The sequence below is a fragment of the Perognathus longimembris genome, chromosome 28 (assembly GCF_023159225.1).
Source record: "Perognathus longimembris pacificus isolate PPM17 chromosome 28, ASM2315922v1, whole genome shotgun sequence".
Taxonomy (NCBI): Eukaryota; Metazoa; Chordata; class Mammalia; order Rodentia; family Heteromyidae; genus Perognathus; species Perognathus longimembris.
In genome coordinates this window covers 25,318,132-25,336,636 of record NC_063188.1, presented here as the reverse complement: position 1 = coordinate 25,336,636, position 18,505 = coordinate 25,318,132, and the positions used below count along the sequence as shown (strand labels likewise).

General features: G+C 43.1%; 1 protein-coding gene across 1 annotated transcript; it reads left to right on the top strand.

The window, feature by feature from the left end:
- The first annotated feature begins 2,974 nt into the window (after nucleotides 1–2,974).
- On the top strand, nucleotides 2,975–11,607 carry Pgrmc1 (progesterone receptor membrane component 1). Its single transcript, XM_048336147.1, has 3 exons — nucleotides 2,975–3,392; nucleotides 7,151–7,306; nucleotides 10,357–11,607. The coding sequence occupies exons 1-3, from the start codon at nucleotides 3,065–3,067 to the stop codon at nucleotides 10,458–10,460; spliced, it is 588 nt and encodes a 195-aa protein (XP_048192104.1). The 5' UTR covers nucleotides 2,975–3,064; the 3' UTR covers nucleotides 10,461–11,607.
- Nucleotides 11,608–18,505: the final 6,898 nt, after the last annotated feature.

The window sequence follows — 18,505 nt, the reverse complement described above, 5'->3', positions numbered from 1 at the left end:
CCTTCCCATGGTATTCAAACCAATCAAATTTGGAATCAGTCGATTTAATGCAGCCTTTTTTCTTTTCTTTTTTCTCTTCTTTTCTTTTTTCTTTTTGGCCAGTCCTGGGGCTTGAAGTCCGGGTCTAAACACTGTCCTTGAGCTTCTTTTTGCTCTACCTCTTGAGCCACAGCACAACTTTTGGGGTTTTCTGTTTATGTGGTGCTGAGGAATCGAACCCAGGGCTTCATGCATGCTAGTCAAGCAGAAAGCCACATTCCCAACCCACAGCCCCTTCTCTTCCTTGTCCCATTGGACCTCTAGTTGCCATTTGGGTTAGGTGGGGAAGATGGGAAAGTAGAAACTACAAGAAGTGAAACTACAAGAACACCAGCTGTTGACAACTGCAGGGCACTGTTGCCTGCCCTTGTGGTGATGATAGTGGAATCTGGGACAGCAGTGGTACTCTGGGAGGAGTTAGTTGAAAATGGCACAACTGTATGGTTTGAATAAATCTGTGTGGGCAGGAGCAGTCCCAGAAGCAACCACCCCACTCCCAGCCTGGCCATCATTGCCTTTGGTGAGCTGTGTGTCCCTATATCTGTTTAGGTGTGTGGAGATGGGGGTGGCTCTGACACACACAAAAGAGGTTAAGTTGAAGTGTTTTGAATTACGATCAGTCAGGAGTCCAGTTAAGGTAATTCCAAATGTAGCTCTGGGGAGAATAAAACAACTCTCTGTGGGCCTGATATAACCGTTGTTTGAGTTGTTACACTTCAAAATGATTGAAGAAGTAGAGGTGGGTGGATAGGGACAAAAACCATTTTGTCAGAAATTCTTTGAATTCTGAGTTGAGGAGCTCCTTCTATCCCTAAGTATCTTGTGCATTAGGAAGCAGAGTAAACTATGAGCAAGTGAACAGAACTTCTAATAGAAAAGTACTGCTCCGGGCTGCAGATGTGTGCATGGATTGGTTTTAATTATTTTTCCTGTCTCTCTATCCTTCCTTCCATTCCAACACATAATAAAAAGCTTCCAGATTAGGTCTCTTATGGGTAGAGGCAATCCGAGCTCTTTACAGGCTTGTTGCTGTGCAGTGGTTAGCACATTAGGGGACAGATGAAATATTGAAGGAAAGGATGAAGCAAGCCTAGAATCCTTCTAAACTTCAGCTTTTCTCAGAGCTCCAGCTCAGGATTATTGTGATCACCAAGAGTGGCAAGGGCAACTTCAAATAAAAGAATGATGCCAGAGAAACAAATTTGGGACATGTTTCTGAGATTAAAAAAAGTGGGGTGCTGGTGGTTCATGCCTGTAATCATAGCCTCTTAGGGGATATGGCCATTCAAAATTAGCCCAATCCAGGAGACTATCTCCAATTAAACACCAAACAGCTGGAAGTAAAGCTGTAGTTCAAGTAGTACAGTGCTAGCCTTGAGCAAGAAAGCTAAGGGAAAGAGTCTAGGCCCTGAGTTTAAACCCAAGGACTAGCACCCAAAAAAATTAATTGAACTTAATTTCCTTAAAAAAAAAAAAAAAAGCTCAACAAGAGAATGTCACTTGCTAGAGATTTGGCTTAAGTAGCAGAATGGTAGCCTAGCAAGCACAAGACCATGAGTTTACATTTTAGTTTTGACCAGGGTGCCATGCCTTGAGGGGAAAAAAAAAAGCTGAGAGCTTGAGGCTATGAGTTCAAGTCCAAGTACCTCCATTTATAAAAAAGAGTCTTTGGTGGAGAAAAAAGAGAGTGAAAATGTATCACTTGCTGAAACCTTGTGATAAGCAAATCGTTGCCAAAAGGAGTGTGTGTGTGAGAGAGAGACATTGAGAAGAGAGAGAGAGAGAGAGAGAGAGAGAGAGAGAGAGAGAGAGAGAGAGAGAGAGAGAGAGAGAGAGAAAACAGGGACCTGAACTAAGGGTCTCACATTCTACTACCTGAGCTATACCTCCAGTTCCAGATTTTTGGGGGTTAACGGGAGATGATTCTCTTGACTTTCTTGTCCAGCCTTGCTTAGAACCTTGATCCTCCTCAGATCTCAGCTTCTTTTTTTTTTTTGGCCAGTCCTGGGGCTTGGACTCAGGGCCTGAGCACTGTCCCTGGCTTCTTCCCGCTCAAGGCTAGCACTCTGCCACTTGAGCCACAGCGCCGCTTCTGGCCGTTTTCTGTGTATGTGGTGCTGGGGAATCGAACCTAGGGCCTCGGGTATCCGAGGCAGGCACTCTTGCCACTAGGCTATATCCCCAGCCAGATCTCAGCTTCTTGAGTAGGATTACAGGTGTGAGCCACCAGTGCTCTGTTTAAGGTATTTTGTTTTGTTTTTAATCTACAGAAATTGGTTGATCTGAATTCCAGATATTGAGAATTGACACACCTACAATCAGGCATGGTATTCCCCCCGCCCCCCCCAGCTAGCTGCTGCAAGGCTTGTTAGAGCAAAACCCGAGAGTGAAGGCTTTCCGAAAGTGTCTTTAAGGTGGAAAACGGAGTTGCAGCAATGAATTCCCTATATGTTAAGACAGTTCAAAGGAATAACGTGGGGGTGGGGGGGCAGCGAAGGGGAAATGAGTGGCTTCAGTATGAGCGAGGCTAAATCTGAAGCAAGAAAAATGGAGGCTCATCAGGTGGGGCGCTGAAAGCGAAGACTCAAATCCCTCTGCCTGGAGCGGCAGGGGTGGAGGAATGGGGGGGGCCAGGATAGCGAGTTGTCTCCGTTAGAGGATGTTGGGAGGTTGGCTTGGGGCTGAGGCAGCGGCCCCGCAGGTAGAAATGGTGGGGGGGGGGTGAGGGGGTGAGTGCTCAGCCGAGGAGGCCAGGTCCGGCTGGGAGCGAAGATCCAAAGGCTACGTGGAGGGGGGGAGGGGAGGGGGGCGGTCGGAGCCCGCCGGAGGCCTGATCGAATAGGGCGGGGCGCTTAGGTGGCCGTTGGAAGCGGCTCGCGGAGGCTCCGCCCCCCCACGCCCCGCCCCCTCCCCTCGCTGGTCCCGCTCAGCGGCCGAGCTGGAAGCGCCAGTAGCTCGCGGAGAGGGAGGAGAAAGCAGCGAGTTCCGGAGCCTTGCCTAACCCGGCCCAACGTTTCCAGAGATCATGGCTGCCGACGATGTGGTGGCGACGGGCGCGGACCCGAGCGAGCTCTCGGAAGGCGGCGGATTGCTGCATGAGATTTTCACGTCGCCACTCAACCTGCTGCTGCTGGGCCTGTGCATCTTCCTGCTCTACAAGATCGTGCGCGGAGACCAGGCGGGGGCCGGCAGCGACGACGACGACGAGCCGCCCCCACTGCCCCGCCTCAAGCGCCGCGACTTCACCCCGGCCGAGCTGCGATGCTTCGACGGCGTCCAGGACCCACGCATACTGATGGCCATCAACGGCAAGGTGTTCGACGTGACCAAAGGCCGCAAGTTCTACGGGCCGGGTATGGCAGCAGCGGAGGGAGGGTTCGAGACCCAGGGGGGAGGCCGATTGGAAAAAAAAAAAAACGGGTATGTGGAGGGGAATCCAGGGTGCCCCTGAGGGGAGCGAGGACGGGCGGCGCACCGGGGAAGACTGGAAGGTGGCTAGTGTGGCGTTTGTAGCTGGGTGGTTCCCCCGGGCAGGAGGGAAGGAAGGAGGGCAGGGGGGAGCACGGGCGGAGTGGGGGGGGCCACATCTCGTCACCTGTGCTGGGTTGGGGGTGCAGGAAGACCACTGGGGCCCTGAAGCTAGGGGTGGGCGGGGCCACGAGACTCAAATCCCCAGAGAGCCTAGCCTAGGGGGAGTTTTTTCGAAGGTAGTACGTTGGGGGGGGGGGTCTGGAAAGAGGAGGTGGTGTCGGGTTTGATAAAGGAAAAGAAGGTGGTGTCTCGGGGGAGGGGTGGGAGAGGGGCTGCAGGAAGGAGAAGCCGATCACAGCCGGGTGTAGTCATGGTGGACTGTGTGAGTGTGGGAGAAAGAAAGTGGAGACGAGGATTAGCATCAGGTAGAAGCATTGTGTGTGGTAGAGTGATGTGTGTGTGTGTGCCTGCGCGCGCACACAGTGTGCATGCGCACTGTGCATGCTCAGTGTATGTGGGTGTGTGTGGATCCGCGCACTTGGAATGTGGCATGTGTCAGGAATGTGCCTGACATGTATGTTGGTGTGTTATGTGTGTGTGCTCGCGCTGTGAAAGGCAGTGAGCAAGAGCAGCTCTGTAGGGGAAAGCTTACTCCCTGATAATGGATTAGGGTAGAATATGGTGGACAATGGGAACGAGGCAAGCTGATAAACAAAACCAAACGGTATTTAGTTTATAGCAGCTGAGAAACGACTAGAAGCCCCCCTCCCGAAAAAAAAAATATGGAGGAAGGGAGAATCGCCAGAAACAAAAAGGACTGGGCTATGGAGGCTAGGGCATGTGGAATTTCCGGAAGCCAGGCAGAGGGGGAACATGGAAATGGGTAGATGGCTATTGAGCAGCTAGAAGGCGATCCTTAGAGATGACATTTTTTTTCCAATCCCGATCGCCAATCACCATTACCTAATGCACTTAAAGAAAAATATAGATTCCTGGCCTAACCAGCTGAATCACAGATAAATTCCAAGGTGGGATTAAAATTTACATTTTAACGTGTTTCCATAGGTGGATTTGAGGAACAACCGGATTTGGTAAGTCTTGCTTTCTAGAATACTTGGGAGAGAAGGAAGAAGAAATTTCAGCTATGCCATTATGGATTCTTCCAAACACTGGAAGCTTCCAAATACTGGAACCTGGGGGAATTCACACTCTTGTCTCTTGTGTTAGAGACAAAAAGACTACCAGGCCTAAACCACACCACTCATACTCAATCCTCTTTAACTTGGGATCCACTACATAAAAATCAGATGTGTAAAGGTTCTTAAGGAACTCCCACACTTAAGTCTTTCCTTTTGAACATTTTGTTTCCTGTAGGTATATCACTGCAAAATGATTTGAAAAAGCATGTTATTTGTCACTATAGCAGTACATTATCAATATACAGAATCATATAAATACTTTTTATTACTAGCTAAGCCATAAAGTAGCCAAAATGTGTGTATATGGCATTTTCATATGGTTGGAGTTTGCAGAGTCATCCTGAGGACTGTCTGTGCACAGAGCACAAAACTGTCAGGCAACCTGCATTCTAGTCTGGGGGTTGCTGAGCAAGCTGTGTGACCTACCACAGAGCCTTGTTCTCTCTGGGCCTTATTTTTCCCTTTAGAAAATAATGTCTGGCCCATTGTGAGCTCTCTTAAGACTGTACCCTTCACTGCCATTGAGTAGGCCCGTGAACACACAACATTGTGCTGGAAAGGATATTTCATATTATGAAGAATGCCTAAATATTTTTCATTTGGGCTTAGGAATATGTGACATTATGATGGAAAGTGGGATTTCATATGACAAAGAAATCCTAATTTTTTTTTCCCCATTTAAGTGCCTGTTTTAGGAGGCTGGGGATATGGCCTAGTGGTAGAGTGCTTGCCTCGCATACATGAAGCCCTGGGTTTGATTCCTCAGCACTACATATATAGAAAAAAGCCAAGTGCCTATTTTACTCCACAAGGCACTGTTTTAGGTGCTAGAAATGTTGCAGTGAGCAAAACCAAAAACTGTTCATGGAGTAGCAACCTTGTGATGAACAATGTGTGTTCTCCAGAGACTGCTAAAGCTTGCCCCAGACCCAGACCCTGTTAAGATTTTGTGAGGTTTGCTAGGTATAGACCCACTTAAATGAATTCAGGACTCGAATTTCTGAAACCGCTGTGTTCCACCTATTTTCAAGTACTCGGTACTCCTGTTTCCACTAGAAGTGGACATTTGTGAAACAGGAGATTTTTTTTAGTAGTGGAAAAGGCAACATAGAATAATAATTTAAAACAAACATTGGAGGAGTGATTTGCATGCATTTAAAAGTCAGTTGTATAGGTTGGCAGTACAGCACACTGGTGCACTTGCCTAGTGGGCCGGAGAATATAGGTTTCATCCCTAGCATTGCAAAAAAAAATGTGTGAATTGTTTTTTTAAAACGTGATTGAGGTTAAGGTGGTACAATGGCTAACTACAAACTTTTTCATGTCAAGGTTGTTACCTAAACTATTTGGAGGAAAACAAGACATTGTTTAAAGTACACTAGATTCTTTTCATTTACTTGTGCAATATTTAAATAAGTCTGAACATCCACTTTAAGTGCCTACAGAATGATTCAGTGCCCTCTTAAGGCAAAAGTTCAGTATACTGTCATCCATAATAGCAACTTCAGTTTTGTAGATTATTTGGGAGCATGATTCAGCCTTTTCTGTGAAAACTTTAGTATTTTCACAATCTTCTGCTTAATCCCACTGAAACCAGAATGATGAAACTGATCTCCTTTTGTGCTAGCTCTTATTTATTGACAGTGAAAGTTATGTAATCTGTGGACAGATTTTTGAACCACTGATACTTAGGATTTCTAATACAGATAGCATAAGTTAATGTTTAACCAGAGATCCCAATAAGATACCTTTGACTCATTAAAACAGAGTGCATTTATAAGGGAATGTTTTCATTTAGAGGTGATTATCTTGAGAAACCTTAACCTTGGGCTGGGAACATGGCTCAAATGGTAGATTGTGAGCCTAGCAAGTGAACAGCCCGGAGTTCAAACCCCAGTGTGGGAGAGGGAGAAATAACTTTAACTGGGTTGGCTGTAGTGCCTAGAACTGAGCCAAGCTCTGGGTTCAAAGTTGTTAAGTTGAACTCTAATCCCCAGCCCATAGACTGTATCATCTTAGATCATTCCTTATCACCTTAACACCTCAGAAATAATTAGCAAGTGGAACTGCAGTGCCAAGTGGTAAAACATCACCCTTGAGTAACAAAAGCTAAATAAGGAACAGTGCCAGGCCCTGGGTTCGAGCCCCAGTACCAGCGCAAAAAAAATGATTTACAACTTCTGTATTAGTTGTTGGAAACTCACAAGAGATTGAGAATGTGCAGCATTTTCATTGAGTTACCTGTTTTAATGACATGTCTTGCAGTGTCTCCTATATAAATGATCAACGTGTCAGTTGTCACTTTCAGAATAGAATTTGATACTGAAAAGAAAGGGCTTTCTAATTTGATGACAAGGAAGCCATGTTCTACATATGAACCACTGAGAAATGTATGATCTAATCCATTCTGTATCTTGGTTTCATTCTGTTTTTATCTAAAGAGGGGCCATATGGGGTCTTTGCTGGACGAGATGCCTCCAGAGGCCTTGCCACATTTTGCCTTGATAAGGAAGCCCTGAAGGATGAGTACGACGACCTCTCTGACCTCACTCCTGCCCAGCAGGAGACCCTGAGTGATTGGGACTCTCAGTTCACTTGTAAGCTGGTTTTGCTGTTGTTGTTTCTCGTGGGTTGTTTTTTTTTTTCAGATTGTGCTCAGATCAAATTTCTACCAGTAACGGGGTTTGTGGTAAGACAATAGGTATTGCTAAGCAGCCTGGAGCTCAGGTACATTTTGATAGGCTCCCAAATCTTTGACAGATCAAGTTCACAGCTTAAAGTAATTGTAGCAGTGCTGAGTCACTTACAATGATTGCAGACTGATGTTGAACGTGTTCTCTATAGAAACTTGAGTTTCTGGTTTTGCTTTTTAAAAATTGTGCAGAGAGGTTTGTGTAGATTCCACACTAGCATTTGGGTGTGTAGAGCAAAGGACAGTGACCCTCCTGGCTGTAGAAAGGGTTTTTTTTTCATAAGCTTTCCCTTGTAAAGCATGCTGTTGAAAAGCTACCCACATCCCTACTGAAGAATGGGAGATTTGTATTCTGCATAGCAGCTTCTCTTTGAATCTAATTGAACCTAACTGTAGGCCTCATCGACAAATGATGCTTAGAATCTGCCCAGCAACAATGATGTCTGCATTTTTTAAAGAAAAAAAGGAAACCCTTGTTTCTGGTTTATGTTGTGGTGCTAAGAGGGAAGAAACTAAGGGATTAAATTCAAATCTTGTAAGTTTGGGAATTGACTTTTTTAGGCAGGCCCTCTACCACTTGAGTCACACCTCCAGCCCTGATTTTTGCTGGCTAGTATGAACATGGAGTCTGGCAGGCTTTTCTTCTCAGGCTGGCCTCAACCCGTCATTCTCCAGAATCACAGCCTCTGGAGAAGGCACAGGCTCACCACTGGTATCTAGTGAAATGGCTTTTGTCCCTCCTGAGTCTGAAGGGTTAATTTTAGCAATATTTTACTGCTACAAATTTGAGTGAAAAGTATGTGAAAACCATGACCATTTCTTTAGGGAAGATTTTTTTTTCCTTTAAAATGTTGCTTTCAGCTAGGCACAGTGACTCAAACCTACAAGCCTAGCTACTCAGGAGATGAAGATTGGGAGGATTGTAATTCAAGGCCAGCTTCAGCACTATATGCCTGTACGAGCTATATCTGAAAAATAAAGTAAAAAGCACTGGAGATATGGTGCAGGTAGTAGAGCAACTCTGCCTAGCAAGTTTAAGGCCCAGAGTTCAAACCTCTTGACCAGCAGAAAAAAAAAAGGAAAAAAAAACATAGCTTTCGGGGCTGGGGATATGGCCTAGTGGCAAGAGCGCTTGCCTCGTATACCTGAAGCCCTGGGTTTGATTCCCCAGCACCACATATATAGAAAATGGCCAGAAGTGGCGCTGTGGCTCAAGTGGCAGAGTGCTAGCCTTGAGCAAAAAGAAGCCAAGGACAGTGCTCAGGCCCTGAGTCCAAGGCCTAGGACTGGCAAAAAAAAAGAAAACAGCTTTCTTTGTGCTGTTCTTTATAATCCGTTAAATGCTGTGTGCTCTTTTGGCTATATCCAATCATTTTCTTTTGAAAATTATGCTGACCTCAGAGAGTTCTTGTTTAATAATTAGCCAGCTGTGACTCTACCTCAAGTTTGCATCTTAAGCAGGTAAAGCCTATCTTGCAGGTCTCCAGGTAAGTCGATTATAAAAACAATTCAGCTACCTAACACTGTCACTAATGAGTGCATCCTAATGATGCCTTTATGTTGAGTAGTCCTCTGTAGGAAACTAGTGAGTTGTAACTTGTCACTTCGGAAGCTTTCTCTTCTAAGGCTTACTTTCATCAGAGGGAGAAATTTGGTAATAGATTTTTTTCCTCCCTTTGAACTAAGACCAGCTCCAAATCCAGAGTAGTTAGTTGTCACTTCCCCTTACTTAGGGCAGGTTTCCCAGGCGCCACCCAGAGAGACCTTTGTGCTCCCTTCCAATAGGGGGAAGTTCCCATTGTTACCGACCATTTCACACAACCTCAGCTCTTGTTACCTGGTGAGGCAGGTTGGTTACTCTCCTCTCATTTCAAAAACAGAGACTTGGGTCCATGGAGCTACAGTGGTCTAGTTTGCAAACTCTGGCTTGTGCTCTTCAATCTCCAGTCCCTTGATGGCTACTTGAAATACTTGTAGATTTTTTTTCCCCTGTGCTGGGAAAACTGTCTCTTGCTATTCTTTCCTACCTATTAGACCATAGTTCCTTCACAATCAAAACAAGCCTCTGCTAAGTTCCCCGTCCCCTCTTCATTTCCTCTCTGCCTCTCTTTCCTTGCTCCCTACAGTACATCCCTACAATGTATGGGTTGGGTTCTCTCAAAAGAGTTCCAGGGACCTGCTTCTTGTCAGTGCTCCCTTAGCTGCTAGAAGCCACTTTGGGGCTCTCCGGTCACGTGGTCTCCACAAGGTCGACAGATTTCATGAAGTCCTGTTGCCAGTTTTCTTTCACAATGTCTCATATCCTTTCCTTTAATTCACATTGACCCCACCCCCCTCCAGGCTCCGGCTCCTTTAACATCTGCCTCTGCCCACTTGCCTCGTGGGTGCCCTGCCCTCATGGAAATCTGCCCTCTGTATCACAGTTACAACGTTATTACCCAAGCACCATTTTGCCATGTCATTCCTTCTCCCGTAAACTTCCCATGCCCTTTGCCACCTATAAGTTAAGTTCACATTCCTCAGGCTGGCTTTTCAGGTCTTTCATAATTGGCCTCATACTGACTACCCAAACTCACCTCCTACCACTCACTACCAAGGCCAGTTTTGCCCCTGACAACTCCTCTTGTTTCCCAGATAATGCTGAATCTTTCAGGTGCACCTTTGCACATACTGTTTTCATTTTCTTGGAAACAGCGAATCCTTCTACCCACTTGCTAAAGTATAGCCTTGTTCCCAGCTCATTGTGAGGTCTCGTTCTTCTACCAGCACCCTCACAAACACACGCCGTCCAATCCCACCTTGAATGCTCATTGCCAGACATTTCTACCTGGAAACGAAACTCTTGAAATCCCTTCAAGAAGCCTGACACCTCGCTGAGCGTAGTGTAAGGCCATAATAAATGTCAGGGTGAAGTGCAGTGAAAATGACCACTGGTGTTTTCTTCTCTCCCTCTAGTCAAGTACCATCACGTGGGCAAGCTGCTGAAGGAAGGGGAGGAGCCCACTGTGTACTCTGATGATGAGGATTCGAAAGATGAGGATGCTCGGAAAAACGATTGAAGCATTCAGTGGGAGGCATATCTATTTTTGTATTTTGCAGAATCATTTGTAACATTCCAGTCTGTCTTTAAAACATGGTGATTTCAATATTTAGAAACATTTTGAACTTGTCAATTTTTTTTAATTAACATCACTAGTGACACCATTAAATTCTGTTTTTCAAATGCATGATATGTTTGTGTCACCAATGCAGAAAGTGAACTACAGCGCTGTCATGCAAACATTTAAGAACTGTTTTTCTTCTATCTATAGTTAGAACAAGCTGAGTTTTCAATTGGTTTTGCCTGAGAGGACAGATGTAAGACTTGCGTTGGGTATTTTCCCAAAACTGGTATGAAAAAGAAACAGGGTCAATTTCTAGTCATGAAGTTCTCTGAAACCAACAAATCCCTTTTCCTCAATTGACTTAACTGCATGATTTCTGTTTTATCTACCTCTAAAGCAAATCTGCAGTGTTCCCAAAGCTTAACTATGGATTAAAGTGAGGCACCCAGTGAACAAAATGAAAGCTCAGTGCCGGGCTCGGTTGGGGAAAACATATTTGCTCTGTTTATGGACTTCTACGTTGTCCTTGTGCACATGTGGACACACGGACACCCTTCCAAACATAGGCATCTACACAGGATCTGAACATTCCAAAATACACCTTTAGAAAACCCTAACTCCACGCAGGGGATTTTCTCACTGACTTCCCAATGTCCATGGTAAGGCCACAGTGATTTGATCATTTGACAAAATGTTCAGTCTGAAAGGGGCAAAGAACAGGAACCAGGCCCTCGGAGCCTTCCTGCATCCCTGAAGAAGAGTAATGAAGCAGTGCATGGTATCGGCCAGGTAGTTTTGAAAGTATATTGGAAAGGTAGCAGCGTTGTTACAAAGCTATAGCCACTGCAAAAGTATGAGTCAGGTGTCTTGGTCTCTGCTAATACTGTTTTGATTAACACTAAACCTAGCTTAAGTAGACGCTCCAGTTGTATAAATTTGTAAAAGTATTACATGAACAACTAGTGAGGTTTCATACTCTTGTGACTGTAGTGAAAGTCATTGTATTTTCTTGTGAGCTGTGTTTAATGGTTTTACCTCAAATCAGAAAACAAATGAAAAAAATGGAAGTGTTTCCGGCAGTTAATAAAAATGGATTTACCCAGTATATATAGTGTATTGGTTTGTTTCCATTCTTCGTTTTAGGAAACCATGTTAACCACTTAAAATTCAATTGCCTTTTTATTTTTTTGGCTGATACAGGGGTTTTTCACCCCTATGAGGAGTTAAACTGAGCACCTCAAATGTGCTGTCTTTTGCTAGTTTTAGAGATGGAGTCTAGTGAGCTTTTCTGCCCAGGCTGGCTTCAAACCTTGATCTCCAGATCTGAGCCTCCTGAGTAGCTAGGATTATAAGCATGCGCCACTGGTTCCTGGCTCAATTGCCCTTTTGAGTGCAGATTTTTTTTGCAGTCTTTTTTTTTCTGCTCAAGGCTAGCACTCTACCTCTTGAGCCACAGCACCACTTCCGGCTTTTTCTGTTTATGTGGTGCTGAGGAATGGAACCCAAGGCTTTATGCTAGAGGCAAGCACTCTACCACTAGGCCATATTCCCAGCCCTGTATTCTTTTTTTTAATGTTTACTTTTTTATACTTATAAAGGTGATATACGGAGAGGTTTGGGGGTTTGTATTTAAAAACATGCCTCTGATAATAGAAAATAATTATTGAAATGAACTCTAGGAAATTGAAACAAAGGTTTTGTTTTCCTTTTTGTCTTGTTTGTTCATTTATCTGTCTTTGGGAGGATCGGGGGGCACAGAAATGGAGGGACAGAGTGTGAACAAATACAACAGTGGTGCTCACTAGTAGTCACTGTTGAAAATGAACTATACAACTTGTGGTTGGGGATGGGAAGGAAAACAGGGAGACAGCCAGGGAAGTGGTGACATTGTCCGAAAAGGAATGTACTCACTGACTTAAACTGCAGTCCCTCTGTACATCACCTTTATAACAATAAAGTGGGCAAAGGGTCCTATAATGCCAGTAACCTGGAGCCAGGAGCAGGAAGATCCAGAGTTAGAAACCAACCTATGCACTACACAGTAATATTATATCTCAGAAACAAAAATGATTTAGTGACTTTTTTTGTTCCAGTACTGGGGCTTGAACTTAGTCCCTGGGCATTGTCCCTTAGCTCTTGCACTCAAGGCTGGTGCTCTACTACTTGTGTGATATCAAATCTGCCTCTTAAAAATCAGAACTTCTTAAATGCATAACAAGGTTATCATGTTATACAATTACCAAGAGCTGAGGAAAGTTTGATTGGTTTTGGTTTAAGACAAGTCCTCCAGCCTAGGCTAGACTTGAACTTGTGATCCTCCTGTCTCAGCCTCTATAGTGCTGGCATTACAAGCATGTGTCACTACACTTGGCTTTAGGAAAGGTTTTACTGTTTTTTACCTGATTAAAACGTGTAAAAAGTGGTGGCTCACATCTGTAATCCTAGCTACTCAACTTCTAAGCTGGCTCAGGCAGGAAAGGCCATGAGACTTTTACCTCCAATAAACTACTCAGAAAAAGCCAGTAGTGGCACTGTGACTTGTGGTAGAACGCTAGTCTTGACCAAAAAAATCTCAGGGACAGCACCCAGCCCCTGAGCTCAAGCTCCAAGACCAGCTAAAACAAACCAAAAACATCCAAAAGCATAAAAATTCACTCGCCTCATGTTAGAAGAGATTCCTTACTTATACATTCTGTTTGTCTTATATAGAATAATATATAAGTAGATATATGTATTATATATATACATAACAAGGAATGTACTTTTCATATATTAAAAAGATAGCTGCATATGTAGTAGGTTGTGGAAACATTAACAAATTAATCTATGAGTGTTAGCGTTTTGTCTTTCTAATGTTGGAGTCCCCAGTTTTCTTGAGAGCTGTAGTTCCTGAACCAAACAACTTGCACAGTTTTTTACTTCTTAGTGTTTGCCAGGCATATTACATGTATTTTTTTTTTTTTTTGCCAGTCCTGGGGCTTGGACTCAGGGCCTGAGCACTGTCCCTGGCTTCTTCCCGCTCAAGGCTAGCACTTTGCCACCTGAGCCACAGCGCCACTTCTGGCCGTTTTCTATATATGTGGTGCTGGGGAATTGAACCGAGAGCTTCATGTGTAGGAGGCAAGCGCTCTTGCCACTAGGCCATATTCCCAGCCCCTACATGTATTTTTGAATGTGCCCTTTCCCCTGTATGATGTTATTCAACAAATATTTGGTGCATATTTTGTGCTAGGCATCCTGTTGTGCTTTGTGCTCAGGGGAAGCAATGAAGGAGAGAGGAACTTGAGCCACATTTGCAGCCCAAAATATTACTTAGATGTGTGGATTAGGCCATTTCTTTTACACAGTTAAACAGGTTTGTCTGATGCGAAGACAAAAACTTCCAGTCTCATTAAAGCTTCAGTCCCAACAGCCTGTCCCACTCAGAGCTGAATTAACATGGTTTTGATTTATGTAATAGAATGTTCTAAAAACCTTTGATTGATCCGCAAATATACCAGATCTGGCCAGCACATATGTAGGCTGTAAGCATGCACATGCATGTAAGCATATGCATATATGTAGCATGTAAAAGGCATCATCCAACAGGAGGAAGTCTTTGTTACCACCACTGACAGGCAGTAGGGTGGAGGAGGGCATCTCACTTGAACATCTGTTTGCTCTCTACTGGCTGTCACCCCACCAGCTGCGGAAGGCATTCTGTGCTCCACTCCAGCATCTGATTCATAGCAGCACTGGCTACAAGTTGACCGCTGTGTAGTCAAACATTGGTGTTAACCTCCAGGGCCAAGTTTATGCAAATCCTAGGTCCACAACAAACATCCATATACATTCTTTGTTGTTTCTGAAAGAAGTCTTTGAACCCAACAAGGACCATTTCAGCCCTGAAGTGCCCAGAGCTTATTTTAAGATATAACTTGCCTTTAAGGAAATTGGCTATATTATTTTTATTTTTTTATTTTTTGGCCAGTCCTGGGGCTTGGACTCAGGGCCTGAGCACTGTCCCTGGATTCTTTTTGCTCAAGGCTAGCACTCTGCCACTTGAGCCACAGCGCCACTTCTGGCCATTTTCTGTATACGTGGTGCTGGGGAATCGAACCCAGGGCCTCATGTATATGAGGCAGGCACTCTTGCCACTAGGCCATATCCCCAGCCCCTGGCTATATTATTTTTTAAGTGATCAAAGACTGATTATCAAGGCCCTCAGTTTCTCTAACTCACAGGTTTTTTTTTGTATATTCTGTTTTGAGGGGTCACTGATAAAATGTACACAGCCAGGTATGGTGATGCATTCCTATTTTCCAGCACTTTAGAGACTGAGGTAGGAGGACAGAGTTCTAGGCCAACTTGGACTATATGGTAAGATCTTGCCTCAAAAAACAAACAAAAAAGCTGGGATGGGTGCTGTGGGCTCCCACCAATAATCCTGTAATCCTAGCTATTCAGGAAGCTGAGATCTGAGGATCACAGTTTGAAGCCTGCTTGGGTAAGGAAGTATGTGAGACTCTTATCTCCAATTAACCACCAGAAGTAGATCTGGGGCTCTAACCTTCAGCAAAAAAAAAAAATCTTAGGAACAATAGGCTCTGAGTTCAAGTCCCAGGACTGACAAAAGCTGGGTGCTGGTGGCTCATGCCTGTAGTCCTAGGTACTCAGGAGGCTGAGATATGAGGATCATGGTTTGAAGCTACATTAGGCCCTTATGTCAGACTTTATCTCCCATTAAACAGCAAAAATCCAGAAGTAGAGGTATGACACAAGTGGTCGAGTGGCTTGAGAGAATAAAACTAAGAACACCTTGACCCAGAGTTCAAGCCCAGTACTAGCACAAAAAATGTACTAAGGGAAGGATAATTTTGAGCCTACATATGATTTCTGTTTACTCAAAAGATGAAACTTTGGTCTTTGGTTTCAGGAACTCTGACATCCCCAAGGGAAATTTTTCATTAGAAGCATTAAAATTAGACATCTATATTTCCATAGAAAGTATTTTCTGGACATGAAACATTCTTAGAATATGTGTAGCCAATGAATAGACTTCAGTGCGTACTAAAACAATTTTATTTTTAATATATATGAAAACGAAGAATATTATTTCTCTAACAAGGCAAATGAGAAAAAAGAACATTAGTGCAACGCAGCATACTACAGGTAGAAACATTTCCCCCAAAGTGGAATTACCAGCATTTATTTCAACATATTACACAGTTTTGCAACAATAAAAATACACTTAAATTATTTGGTTCTGCTTTATTTCCCCAAGTTATCAAGTTACATGGCTTTCTACCTGAGAAATTCAAATAAACAAAAGCACACGGACAGGCCTTAGCTTTCTTATATCAGCACACACATTAGAAGAAACATGAAAACGCTCATAAAGAGTTTAAAGTGCAGTCCCTTATTTACTAAGTCATAAAAAAGATAGGAGAAATTACTTTTGCACCACTTAGCTAGCAGCACTAACCATGCTATTGAAGAGAAGTAGAATCACTTCAGTTCTTTCACTCCTTACTAAGCCATTTGAAAAGCACAGGAAAAGTGGTTTTCTTCCTGCACAAAGTAGAAGTTGACTCAAATGTAGAACACTTCACCACAAGCCAAATAACCAAAATCCAAACTTACTCAGAATGTCAACATAAAACCAACATTTATACTTCTCTAAGTCCCAGGATGGTAGTTAGCAAACATATCAAACAATAACAGTGTTATATAGGAATGACTTAGCACCTGTTCTATTATGCAAAGAAATGCACATGCTGTGTTTTATCATTTATTTAATTTGTGTGTCTTTACTGAGCAGAAAATGGTTTTCATGCCTAAAATCTATCCAAACAAAAGCTATCAAATGACAGAAAAACTGAGATACTTTACAAAAGAAGTGATAACTACTTTCCATGACAAACCCATAATGTTCTTTGTTTCTGTGGTATAACATATGAAAAAATGAGGAAGGTTTTTGTTGGAGGAGAATAATACCTAGTAACCTGAAAGTTTTTCTGACAAAATACAAACTGTTAATAATTTCAAAGGCTATTCCACACAACAGTACTTTGAACACGAATAAGTCATTGCTAGTCCTCAGAGAAGAAAAGGCAGTCACCCCAAGAGCAATCATTCCAATTTCATAAGCCAAATTTAGTTTTAACAGGGACTCATGGACTTGAAAGTGAGAACCAACATGGAGGTCAACATACCATTCATCAGTTATTATTTGAGAAATAAATATGCTCTACTATGATACATTCGTTTCTAAATGGTTGCCTAGTCTACCCTTCCTCTGTTCAAATGTGAATCAAAAGTTCAATGAAACAATTTGTGGCTCTTACTTGAGATACATGTGATTCAGTAGCCAGTTCAAATACCAGGTTGCTCACGATGCAGGTTATGGCACACACTATAATAATCATGGGGGCAACCACACTGACAACATCTTTCCTGGCTTTCCCAGTTGGCATTTTTCTTCAGACAATCTAATTAAAACTTTGAATTGAATTGTATCATATGAAAATGCTGCCCTCCGGGGTTTCTGTGAATTCAAATACCCTTTTCCTGTTGTAGAAGTCTCTAATCTCACTAAGGTTTTGAATTGCCAGAGCAGGTATAGCCTTGTTGGAAAATACAGGCCGTGAACCTCTCTGGAGGTCCTAAATCCAATATAAGGCAGAATGAGTTGGCCACACTTCCTAGCGAACATGCACTACTCTTAAGATATAAGTTTTAGGACATCTATAAAATATCTTAATTTAAAAACACCTTGGAAGGAGTCCAAAACAACTAGGTAAAAAGATAAATTGCTTATGTGAAATAGTTTACAAAGTTTGCACATACACAGATTTTCCACAGCTAGAAAAATGATGGCCTTTTCTTCTTGACGCTTCATAACTCCATGGCATTAGTGATGGACGGAGGAGGCACTTGTTACTGTTTTTATAAAAGTCAGTTTGGGGATGTTCAGTGACTTTTTACAAACCGATGTCACCCTACCCTGAGTGAAAGGATTACATAACCTGAAGTGGAACATTGTCCCATCTCTTCCCAAGTGCCTACAGGTGCCCCAGGATCTTTTCATATCTCCTTTTGTAAATGTCTCAGATTATACCACACTTCAGTCCAGTTGCTTTTTCTCAGATGAAATGACAAGTTTATGAAATAAACAACGCCTGTAATCCTAGCTATTCGTGAGGCTGAGATCTGAGGATTGCAGTTCAAAGCCAGCCCCAGCAGGAAAGTCTGTAAGATTCTTATCTCAAAGGTTTCACCAAAAAGCCAAAAGTGGAGCTGTGGATCAAGTGGTAGAACACTAGCCTTGAGCAAAAAAAAGCTCAGGAACAGTAGCCAGACCCTGAGTTCAAGCCTCAGGAGCAGCATAAAAAAACAAAACCAAACCACAAACACACAAACACACACACACACACACACACACACACACACACACACAAACTCTAATGATGGCTGTCCATTTGAACCTCAAAAACCACCAGGCCCTCTTAGATTCTTCTTCTAAAAATATGTCTCTAAAAGGACAACCTCTTGACTACTATGACTATACTAAGATGAACTGCAATCTGGTGGGTAACTCATGAAAATTATTCTCATGAAGAAGCTCTTGCTCTTTTTCTCTACAACTGCAACCTGACAAATGTCAGGAAAGTTTGTTACTGCACATAGTATGTCTGAACAAATGAAAACATCACATTGACGGATCCTTATTCATTCACTATTGCCCCCTCTGAAGATAAATGATATTAAATGATGATATTGTGACAGCTTAAGAACCAGAGTGTTATCACAATCCTTTGCAACAAACACTAATCTGCTCCTTCACTGGCACCAAATGAAAGCTGAACAAAAAGTCTGTTCTTGAATCACGAAATTTTATAATCACATTGGTTTATCAAGCTTCAGACTCCAGAGGTTTAAGTGTTCCAAAGCTTTGCCTATGCATTTGCAGTCATGTTTACTTATGTTTTCAACTTTGGCAAGAGAAATGGTTTTGTTTT